This window comes from Seriola lalandi, unplaced genomic scaffold (genome assembly GCF_002814215.2).
Source record: "Seriola lalandi dorsalis isolate HSWRI2012SDOR001 ecotype SW California unplaced genomic scaffold, Sedor1 jcf7180002054518, whole genome shotgun sequence".
NCBI classification, from domain to species: domain Eukaryota; kingdom Metazoa; phylum Chordata; class Actinopteri; order Carangiformes; family Carangidae; genus Seriola; species Seriola lalandi.
Window position 1 is genome coordinate 485,984 of NW_019525071.1, and position 12,507 is coordinate 498,490.

At 40.0% G+C, this 12,507-nt stretch overlaps 1 protein-coding gene across 3 annotated transcripts in view; it reads left to right on the forward strand.

Moving 5' to 3' along the window:
- Positions 1–12,507, forward strand: part of kcnq5b (potassium voltage-gated channel, KQT-like subfamily, member 5b) — a 115,412-nt gene that overhangs the window by 90,675 nt on the left and 12,230 nt on the right. For 2 of the 3 annotated variants that reach the window (XM_023413710.2, XM_087175925.1), the window contains exons 5-11: positions 2,685–2,810; positions 4,326–4,436; positions 4,657–4,752; positions 5,772–5,866; positions 8,315–8,341; positions 10,357–10,413; positions 12,120–12,343. In XM_023413710.2, coding sequence (XP_023269478.1) covers positions 2,685–2,810; positions 4,326–4,436; positions 4,657–4,752; positions 5,772–5,866; positions 8,315–8,341; positions 10,357–10,413; positions 12,120–12,343 — 736 coding nt within the window. The remainder of the gene's footprint in view (positions 1–2,684; positions 2,811–4,325; positions 4,437–4,656; positions 4,753–5,771; positions 5,867–8,314; positions 8,342–10,356; positions 10,414–12,119; positions 12,344–12,507) is intronic. The other variant, XM_087175926.1, reaches the window with a different exon arrangement.

Here is a 12,507-nt window from a genome sequence, read left to right on the forward strand (position 1 = left end):
GGGGGGGTGTTGGGACCTTGACCTGGTGACCTTGTGACCTTCAGTTGATATACTGTAGATATATAGATGTAGCACTGTAGATATATTACAGTTTGCGTAGACTGCAGACTGATAATTTGATCCAGTATTAAAATTGTTAATGTAATGAACATAACCAGTTCAATTCTAGTTGAATTTCATTTTTCACAGAGGCTTGTAAATGTGGTTTTAGTAAATGCTTATTATGAATACATGTAAATTAGGTCATTAGAGAAATTGTATTACTGCAGCTTAATGTTGTTGTGTTGACTCAAACCATCATTAGTGGAGATGTATTATATTGTGATGGGTTTCTAACATTATGTAGATAGGATACTCAAAACATTAAACACCTTCAAATATAACAGTGTACATTAGAGTACAGTATATCCACTTTGACTTTCTTTGAATATTTGGAAAAGCTGTTAATCGCCTGGTCAGATTCGCTTTATTAAGGGAGTCATGAGGTGTGTTTCCATCGACTTGTTTTTATGCACATTTTCAATTTGCTCATTAAAAAAAATGGAATGGAAACACTGGAAATAATAAAAAATAGATCCTGAAAATATCGCAAAATGTTTTACACTCGTCTGACGTTATGAAATTGGTGTAAGCAAATATGGACATGAAGCATGTGACTGTGTTTGCTGAAGAGACTGAAAGCAGCAGCAAACAAAAACATCAGATGTGTGCAGAGTGATAAGTTACATTCCTTCAATAAACATGAATATGCTGTATATTTCCAACATGTTTTCTACATTGTTTTTCACTGTTTGAGATTTTGACGGCGCTCCTCTCTTCTTCTACTCCACTGGTCTTAATGCCACCAGTTTGTCTTTACAAACCAACTCCTACTATTCGCATAACAACAATGGATGCACATTTTGTTGTGCTTCGCATCAGTCAACCCATACAAACCCCCCAACTTCTTTTTTACTTCTACCTCAGTTCGGTGTGACCCGGCGATGATGCGTGGATGAAGACTGAGGGGGTAGACGGCGTGTTTAGCTTTCACTGCAGCAGAGCCCAGTGTCCAGTGGTTAGCATCAGCTGTAGCAGTAAGCAGTTGGGGCGGCTGGGTATTTACCCACAATAATCATCTGTGTGAAGGGCTGTGTAGTTTGGTGGTCAGGGTGGAGTTCAGCATGAGCCTTAAATGAGATCATATCCCAGCCCCAACCCAGCTGAACCTTACTGTCAGCTTCGGGTCCTGACCTCAGTCTACCTGCCCAGCCACTGTAGATGGAAAGTAATTAGTCTTTAAATCTGGTCCGCAGCATCTCTTTCAGGTGAAGGCAAACTAATAAAACCATAGAAGCTGTGACCTGAGGCAGTTTTTGTTTTGTTTCATCCACTACTGACTGTTAGCTCACCAGACTAATGCAACTGTAATGCAGTAATGCAGTAGTCTGTATCTCTGGGCTGTATATCTACCTACAACACATGATACCTGTTTGAATCAGAGATAAAATAAATGTTTTTAATAAATTAGATTTAAAAATAAACAAACCTGACCCAGGCCCAATAAGCCCAGAGCTTTAGGCAAGGCAAGTTTATTTATATACCACCGATCACACACAAGTGCTTTACAGAGGCATGGAGAAACACAACAAAGTGTCCTGACCCAACCCCAAACCTGATACTTGATCTGGTTTGCATTAATGACTTCATGTTCTTGCCTCAACATACATAATGAGCTCAATTTAAGTGTGATTCACTCCTGACATCATCATCTTAATACCAGTGGTGGAAAGTGACTAAATACATTTAGGCTATCAAGTCGTTAACTACAATTTTGAGGTACTTGAACTTGAGTGTTTCCATTTTAAACGACTTTATACTTACTATACTCCACCACAGTTCACAGTTACTCCACTACATCTGCTTGACAGCTTTAGTTAAAACAATATTTCAAGTTCATAAAATCCAACACAGTGGTTTCAAACCCTTTTGGTCTTAAAAAACAAAAAGCCATGTCTATGAGTTGTTAGCAGTTCCACCTAATAGTGATTTCTAACTCTAAACACACATGGTTTCATTAAAAACTAAGAGCAAATATTTGGCAGTGTCCAAAAAATTAACACAAGCTTGTGTAATAGAAGGGGGGAGGTGTTTTTCCTCTCCCATTAGTCATGGTATGAATCCTCAGATTTATGACCCTTTGGAGGAGAACCACTGAACTAAACTACCCAAAGTTGCTCCACCAGCTACAACTGTACAATTACACTTAAGTAGGACGTTTCATGCAGGACTTTTATTTGTAATGGTGAATTTTTATAACAGGCATATAGGTAGAACAGGAGTTTTCTTCATCTACATTTGCTTTGTGATCAGAATAACTTTTCTATCTGCTGCTATTAATTCAGTGAAACATGACAAGAAGTTCCCATCTAATAACCTTAATGTTATATGTTCCTGCTCCTCTGCACTTTTGTATTTGGGTTTTTATGAATAATTCCCACCCAGCGGATTTACAGTAAAACACAGATTCAATAACAGGTCATAACTTTCCCTTGTATCACCTTCTGTGTCCTCAGAGTTCACAGAAAAGCCGATTGAAGTTGCTCTACGGTGAACGTTCATATGCCAAAGTGGTTGCGCATCAACAAAATTCCCTTTTTTTCCAGGATCACACACTAATGGTCAGTTTTGAACTCTGCCTGCAGGAGCTGGTAACTGCCTGGTACATCGGCTTCCTGGTTCTCATCTTCTCTTCGTTCCTCGTTTACCTTGTGGAGAACAAGTTCAACAAGGAGTTTGCCACCTACGCTGATGCCTTGTGGTGGGGCACGGTGAGTTAGGAGGAATATGCTCTGCCTGCCAGGATTCAGTAAAAGACTCATAATGGAAATGATGCACTGCTCGTAAAATGACTCAAAAAATCATAATGGTACCAAATGGCGGCATCCACCTTTGTCGTGCAGAGCAATCAGAGCCTGAATGACAGATAATCCAGTGTGGTCAACCTGACAAAACAGAGGGAGAGTTAGATAAATATATTTATAGATGGTTAGGCAGATAGACACACAGACAAACACAGCGCTGAACGCAATCAAGAGCCTTGCACGACGTGCCAGGTCCAGTTCACAGCCAGGTTTATTTGCCCCTGTCATTAAATAATGAACACACACTGCATTAAATGCTGCGTTCCGGCTTTTGCTGAACACATGTTGACGGCTCTATTCACTGGGAATATTTTCATCAGTTAAGTACAATCACTATGAATCATTATTGTAAAAATGGCCTCTCATTGTGTCTTTACCAATCATGCCCATAGCGTCAACACATAAAGGACAACACAACCCACATACTGTGCTTCAGAAATCTTTTTAGTCAAGACAGAATAAACATTTCAGCCACAGGCTTCCATCTGTGACTGTAGAGCCAAGGCCAAACAGACCCACTCCTACAAAGCCTCCACATAGGTCTAATCACTAAGATGTGATTGCAGTGCCTGAAGGCATATTTTCAAATCATGCCTCTGTGTGGCAAAATCAAGCAAAAAGCAAAAGGAACAGCATGTAAATATAATGCAGTTATGCACATCAATAGACGTTTCGCCCAGAGTTGTTAAAGAAAAAGACAGAAAAGCAAGTACTGAAAATATTAGGTTAGTTATACCAATCATAAATATTTTATAATTCACCAAAACACTAACGGATTAAGTTGAACCCACAGAGGTCTGCCACATGTGAATCCAAATGAACCCTCTAAATGTTACTTCTATTTTTGCCTCGGGGCGCTTGTACCCTGATGTATCCATATTGATAGGTTCAGTTCAGTCTGCTTTTTTTGATACATCTGCCTGCACCTCAATAATACAGAAGTGAATTAAATTTTCTTTTTTCTACTCAAACAAATGAAAAAAAAAAACCTTTAGAAACATATATTACTAAGGCACCATGCGTAAGCTAAATAATAAGTTGTAACTAATGGCTTTCTAATGATAAATAACCAGGAACGCAATCAGAACGCAATCATTCCTAGTTTTTGATGCTCTGATGCCCTAACAAGCTATTCATTGACCAATAATAAGGTAATTACTGACCGTTTATGAAGCCCACATAAAGGGGGCCTTATGAGAAAGTGATGTATGTCTTTCAAGAAACAATATCCAGGTTACACACAGTTTTCACTGGAACTACTTACCGCCACAGTATAGAGCATTTACTGTATTTACAAATGAGCTTACATACAACTTGCACCATGGTTAATGTCATATATTTGTCCTGGTATTTCATTCATTTCTGAGGCATGTCAATATGGCAATCATTCAGGGCCTCATTATTCATTATCTGTGTTGACAGATCACCCTGACAACCATTGGCTATGGGGACAAGACACCAAAGACGTGGACAGGACGGATGCTGTCTGCGGGGTTCGCCCTCTTGGGCATCTCCTTCTTTGCCTTGCCAGCAGTGAGTACAAACTTTTTAAGTGATTCCTTTCAGTTTGCTTTTCAGAGCGTAGGAGAATTTATTAATCCTCTTCTGAAAGATCGCTTTCTGAATTACATCTGAATTCTATGCCTATGGAGGTTCTCATTAGAGTTATGTCTTTCTCTGCAGCTCAGTGACACTTTATAAAGTCTTTGGCGTACGAATGTACCAGTATTTATTCCTGTTAATATCATACCAGGGTATTCTGGGATCGGGCTTTGCCCTGAAGGTCCAAGAGCAGCACAGACAGAAGCACTTTGAGAAAAGGAGAAACCCAGCCGCCTACCTTATCCAGGTAAAGCACACAGCCCCCTCCCTTCTATTTCTTTAACACACATTGCCAGTTTTGGGCTGGAAAATAAAAATATTGTCGCTGATGTAGCGAAGAGAACTGAATATCTGCCTAATATAAAATGAGATTAAAAGCCTTAAATGATTTTATTATTCTCCAGTTTCTCTTTTTTTTCCATGGACTCTCCAAAAACCTACCCAATAAAAATTACAGAGCCGGTGGCTTCACTCTGTTCAGCCCTGTGCCCCCTCATCCTCACTTTGCAGTAGACTCTTTAATCTCTGGGAGGTTTTTTTACTCCTTTCATTCTCCTGTGTTTAAGCCCAAAAACACAAGTTTGGCAAACCCATTCTTGCCTCCCCTTCTTTTCTGCATCACACATTTCCGTTTTTCCAGCCTGATCTTCACACTCATTGTGTGTCATCCTGAATTTTAGTGGTGTAGATTTCATGTTTTCCTCCTCATATATTTCTCCATACACCTCCTTTTCTTCCCCTGCTATCTCACTTACTTTCCTCCCACGCTTCACCACTTTCCTCCTCTTTGGCTTCCCCTCTCTCCCATCTTATGTTCCCATCTCACCCTCGTCCTGACCTCTACCTCCTCTTGTCTTCCCACCACCACCACCACCACCTCCTCCTCCTCCTCTTCTTCTTCATCCTGTCCGCCCCCATTTTGTACCAGGCTGCGTGGCGTTATTATTCCACCGACAGCACCAGGCCCTACCTGGACGCCACATGGCGGCACTATGAGAGCCTCCTGCCTTCCCACAGGCATGTATCCATGCCTGACCTCCGCTCACCCACAGACGTGTGAAACACCTGTTTTTTTGTTTTCACTAATCAGCTTTTTTTATTTGTTTTCTATTCTCCTGATCTTCTCCCTCCTCTTCCTACTCTTCCTCCTTCCTTGGCTTTGGTTTTTTTTGTCTTTATTTTATTTTCTTTCCATTTATCTTTTTCTTTTGGGGTCTCCTCTTTGTACTTTTTTCTCCTTCCTGGTTTTGTGTATTCTGCATGCAGTGTGTTTGGCGTAGTTATGCGGCTGATGAGAACTCGGTTTCCATTGCTACCTGGAAGCCTCACTTGAAGGCGTTGCATACCTGCAGCCCTACAAAGTAGGTACAACTATGGCAGCTGGTGTCTGTATTTGGTGTTTATGCTCTCTAGCCATCTTTCCTTATAATTCAGTTATGTACATTTCAAGTTACTATTCATCTTTTTTAAAGTCTGGTCTGTCTTATTGTTTAACGTATCTGCTTTTTTCTCTTTATTGAACATATAAATGCATTCATTTTGATCATTTCTTTTTTCTTAATGGAAAATGGTTCACAGCCATCAGAAAGACTAATAATTTCCAGGCTCCGTTAATCTCAACTTGCTTGAATTAAGAAAAAAAACGCTGACTTCAAAGACATCTCTAAAACGATTATTATTAATTATTATTATTAGTATTATTAATTTTTATTATTATTATTATTGTTATTATTATTATTATTATTATCTCTATTATTATATAAATGAACATTTTATCCCTCAACACCATTCCCACTGGGTCAAGCTCTCTGTGTTTGACTACAGCCAGTTTGAGTGCTTGACCTGGTGGTTTAACTGCTTTCACTTTGAGAGGCTGAGGCAGCAATTTTAGCGTTCACCCTCTGTGATATATCTATTTATTACAGCAGTTGTGGCCTCAATGAGCCGAACAAGCTTTCTTTGAATTTGCAACACTTCAGTCTCCTTAAATTGGGCAGCCACTCAACCCTGACGCCCTGAGTGATTTAGAGGTACAGTGCATATAATTCTGTTTGCCGTTAGCTTTGGCAGCTGGCATATCCATACATGGAGATACAGTATGGATCATTATAGAGGGGTTTCCCATGAACTAACAAATGAGAATGCACACACACGGAGGCAGAAAACTCATTGCCACAATGTTATGAAAGCTTACAGTATGTATGGACATTTTCACCATGTAGGCTGATTTCACATTCGTATTTTAATTTATTTAATTGGGACATTATCTTCATAATGTAGATTACTGTCAAAGAAGAAAGTGATTCTAAGCAATACTAGTATTGTACGACTGCATATCCACACCATGTTATGAATAATGACAAACAGACAGAGAGATGACAAAAAAAGAAGCTTCTTGTGAAGCAATATTCCAGGGGGTATTACTGTGGGAACACTACGTTACTGATTTTTTTCAATGGACTTAATGCACCAGCACCAGCACCAACAACAGCTTTAACACAAGCCTAAACAAACAGCACTAACTGGGAAAAGAACCCAGGGTTCGTTTTAGCCAAAATAACCAGGTTAGGTGTAAAGGCACAGCAACCTGCTAGAAACCAGTAAAATTATAAACCGTTTAGAGGCCAGATATTCTTTCACCTCTAGCTCACTAACGCGACACATGGAACCTGAAAAATCACACCTAGTAGTAGTAACATCACAAACCAAAAATACACAGTTAGCTGTAGCAGCTACTGAGAAATGGCATGTGTGTCGCACGGATTAAAAACAGAAAAGTCCTATTTACACAAGTAATGTTAGCATATATGAGATTCCTGCTGTTCGCCTGCTGCACAAGGTATTGCCACAGAACATCACTCATTCTGTTTATTATAATAGTAACATCAGCATGTATGAATTTCCTGCTGTTTGCCATCTGAATTTACCAGACACTGGATGTATAACTGATGTGTTACCAGTGTCTGTGTGGACTGATCAAATCTGCTGATGCACTCTCAGCTAACCAGGAGGTTTCCTTCCTGGTGTATTGAGCATTTTCCACACATTATTTTTGCAGTTCTTGCCGTTTATGGCAGAACTCCAACTTTGAATTCTGATCTCCCAGTTAAACACTCATTCAGGTTTCTTTTCGACCCCCGTGTGTGTGTGTATATGGCATACTGTAGCTCGGAAACCTGTACGGAGCCTGGAAATATTAGGAAAACCATCTGCAAGGCATATAGTGTACGGTTATGATCATAATGTATAAAACACACGCGCTGATTACAAAGACACTCCTTTAAATGATTAAGTGGCAAATCTTCAGTTTCTTAGTCACTACCTTCTCTTTTTGCAAGTGCTTCCTTAGTTTGCCTGGACAGTCTGCATCGACATGCATGTTTGTAGTGAGCCTGCTATTTGTTAAGGTCTATTTCCCCTGGAATGCTTATTATTGATTGATGTGTAGCTGTCCTCCTCTGCACTTAAAAAAAGCAACAGTTGCAGACAAAGCCCTTAATACATAAATCTTCCTATCATGCTGATATAAAGGACCATAGCAGCGTGTTTCCAGGTTTTAACTCCTTAATTACAAATCATGTAAACCTAACGTGTGCCCAACATTTCTGAATAAACAACTTAAACAAGTTTCAAGAATTTGCTAACACATTTTTATATGCTACAAAAATAACCTGAAATTTCTCGAACACAGCAGAGTGGTTTTCTGTATGGTTAAACATCTACATGATTTGTAGTAAATGGGATAAAACCAGTCAGTATTTTGAAAAGATGTTTTCTAATTAATATATTTTTCGTCTCATCACCCACAGGAAGGAGCAGGGAGAGTCAACGACAAGGTTTGTGACTTTTGTTGAACATTCACTCTCTTCCATGGTGTTGTAGCTGTGTAGGCCTGGGTACTTGACTGGAATGCACCTTTACATACATTTAACATGTAGCTGAGGTCATTTCTGTTTTGATTTTTTCAAACTTAAATTTTATTTAGGCCTCATTAGTTAAAAGAAAGAAAAGATCTTATTTTTGGCCTCCCCCAGCTCCTGTTATTGTCCAGCTCTTTAGCTGTTTCTTGCAGAACGCTGTTTTAAGGTTGATGAGACTGAAACAAACAATGAAGTTGCCCTGAAGCCAAAACATCAGCTGAAAGATGTTAAAATACAAATGATGATGATGATGATGATGATGATGATGATGATGATGAGTTCATCACTATGAGCAATTACTGTATCATTACATCATTTTTTTTTTTTTTATATATATACAAATATTGATTAGTGTAGCTAAAAAGATGTAGCTATAAGATATAAGATAGCTAGTAAGATATCATAGAACCTTTATTTTGGTATCTGGATAGAAATTAAGATCTTGTATCTGCACTAGTATCTAAAAATTTCAAACGATGCCCACACACCTGTTGCCCGACTGTTGTGTGGACTTCACTGTAACTGAGACAGTAAAGTGGCTCTAACTGGAAGGTTGTGAGTGATGAAATGTAGCCCTGCTTTTACACTGGCACTTTCTATGTCTTTCCCTTTGATGTTTGGTGCTTTACCTTTCTCTTCTTATCACTTCTCCTCCCCAAAAACACACGTGTGCACATGCTGAGGCTCTCAAATACAAGCAATCATTCACACACATACACACACACACACACACACACACCCACACCGTCCCTCTTCTGTCAGGTATTTATTACACTTAGAAATGACATTTCCTGTGACTCTGTGCTTTCATATGACCAATTTTTAAATGAAATCAGTGCTCCTGATGTTTGTCTTTGAGCTAATGCATTTTTAGCAACATCAGGGGAGGACAGCATGCGGGGCAGTGAGGGCTTAGTGATGTAATATGTTGTGTTTGCAGTTATGAAACACTGAGTAAATGTTTGTCTGCGAACCACCGCAGCAAACTGAAGCCAGTCGAGCTGTTTTTCCCTCGAGCCTGGTGTCGTATAGTATGAACTATACCACATTGCAGAGCAGAAGCCAAAGAATGTGAAAAGTCAATAAAGTAAATAACCAAACGAAGAGATGAGAGTCAGCCCAGAAATCATCCCACGCAATCTTGAGCGTGTCTTAAGAGCGAGGGAGGAGAGCTCCACTCTCCACCTATGTTTTCCCCCGTTAACATCTCCACTGCAGAGCTGGAGAGATTAAAAGCCGCTCTGCGCAGTCCGAATGGAGCTGCCTTACTTTATTTATTAGCTAGATTTATTTATTAATTTTCAAAGTAATGCATCACCGAAGTGCAGTGATAAAAACCCAGCCATGGAGCGAAAAACAAGACCAAGGTCTGCATCTTAATACCCTGATAGAACCCACAAGTGTCTGTCTAAAGGTTACTGGCCTCATGCTGGTGACTCAGGCACTTGTTGCCGTGGCCCAGCTGAATTCACACAGTTAAATGAGGGATATCGACATGAAGTGTGTGAGTCACTAAATTGCAGCCTTTTTCAAATGGTGCTGTGCTGTAGATGTTCATTTTCCTCGACTAAGCTCAATTGCCTCCGTTCTGCTGCTTCTAAATGTCAGTGGTGGACAAACTGAAATGCCAACAGAAACTCTGAAATATTACTTTATACTTCACAGCCTGCATACAGAAGGTCTGACCCAGGGATCATTGCATTTACATGTCAGGCTTTTCATCCAGACTGACTCCATGCAACATAGAGTAAGAAATAAATAAGCAAGAAACAAATGGAGCAAAGAAAAAAAAAAGAAAAATGGGGCAAAGGGTAATAAGGTGGCAAATGCAATATCTCATCCACAAAACATTCAGAGGTTAACATTTTCTCTCCTCTAATTCTGCATCGTGTAACACATCACCATTTGTCTATCTCCCCTTGGTTTTTTAGTAAAATTCATAGTAATAAACAGAAGCTACTGAGGAGGTGTACCACTCGGAAACATAGGTACACAGCATTTCTGCTCCCGTGTCACATGACATTTTTCTTTGGGAATGCTGACTAATTCTTGGTGCATGGGTATCTGTAGGAGGCTGTGCAGCCTCGGAGAGGGCAGAGCCAGTAAATCTAGCAGGGAGACATTAGTCGCCTTTATAGTAGCACACTATCTGCCTCTGTTTGATCTTTGCCTGAGTAATGCGCTCCTTCTGCCTGTTGTGATTTTGGTTTTAACCACATTTACTATAAGAACATTTGTGCCAGGTGTCAGTTCCCGTTAAAGAGACATGAAAATGAATTTGCGTTAGAGTCTGTTGTTATGGTGGCGTTGCATCTAAACTCCTGTCACACTCCACTTCCCGCTTCCCTGATACAAACTTTAGAATATCCCCTGCACTAGTTATGACATGTTGCTGTCACTCACACACACGTATCACATGTGTCTCTATAGACACAATAACTTTAACAGATAAGTCTGGTGATATTATATGTTTTTTATTTCCAACAAATCCAATGAAAAGACCAAAACTAGCAATGAATCAGTGAGTGAATCACACTGGGCAACATGTTCCTTCATTACCATGAACATGACAACTGTAATTTGTTTTGACTCAATCCCACATGCACCATCCTGCTGTTGTTAACACTCTCTAGTGTATGAATCTGCAGCTGAAAGTAGCTCAGTTTACAAATGCACCAATTTATACAAATACAATTGCACCATTTGTACTTTCTTTTTGAAACTACTGTATATACTATGTGTGTGAACCAATTTACATTTTCAACAAGAACCAGTGGGAGCAGAGTCAGAGAGTACTGACAGACACATTTTTAGTTTTGGTCTTTGATTTGTTGACAGTAAGAGTAAAAGAGGACAAACTATCACCTGCCCGATCCTTTGAAGTAGAACTGTACATGTTCACTCCAACATACAGGATAGAGGACCACTTCAGTGACTGCATTTAGATGAGCCATGCCTGTTGCCTGTGCACTGCCTTTGCATGCAGTCGTTGCAGCTGCACAAACACATAATCATCCACCTCCTGACTTCTCATCGTCCTGGTCATTCACTTTCCACAAAGTAATTACCAATTATTTTCTTCCATTACTCCGCCCTGTCGTGACACTTTAACCAAGGTGCAATAAATCCTTTAAATGAAGATTTTCTGTTGTGTATGGTAAAGTGACATATGATATCAGAAAAATCAACTATAACAACATATAACCATTTGATACAACAATGGGACTGTTGCTGTAGGCAACATGCTCACTAACTGGTCACAGAGAACGAGATACTGTAGCTGTTATACAGTGGGTCCAAAAGTGGTCTCAGACTGTTGGACCCCACTGTAGATGCACACATCCAGGCACAACTCAAACACACAGCTGAAGCATCATACCTAACCCGAGCTTGCATTTTTGTAATGCTTTAATGCTGCAATGCATGTTGGTCTTTCTCCATCTTGTGCTGCAGCTGTTCATCCTTGTATTGGTAGGTAAAGTTCTGGATGATGGTTTTCCATGTGGTTAAATCGTGCAAGGAAAATGCATTTTGCCAAAAGCTTTTGATAATTTATATTGTTGTTCTGAAACTTATATCATTAACAAATCTTTATCTGTCTGTCATTCCACCTCTTCACTACACCTCTCCCTTCTTATCCCTCTCACTCCAACTCGCCCTCTGGACCATTATTCATCCCAACTTCACTCCACAGCCAGAAGTTGAGCTTCAAGGAGCGGGTGAGGATGGCAAGCCCCCGAGGTCAGAGCATCAAGAACAGGCAGACGTCTTCTGTGAATGACCGGCGGTCACCGGTGGCTGAGGCCGGAACAGAGGGCACCAGCCCGGCTAAGGTACAGAAGAGCTGGAGCTTCAATGACCGCACGCGCTTCAGACCTTCACTCCGCCTTAAGAGCCAATCCCGCTCCACCACTGATGGTAAGTGACTCCGTCCTGCCGTTAAGAGTGAAGTAGAATTTATGAGACGATAAATAGTGTTTTGATGCATCTTAAGTGCAAAGAAAATCCAAAAATCATATTTGAAAATATCTTTTGATAAAATACATGTACTCAGTATCTTGCTGAGAAGATCAATACCACTT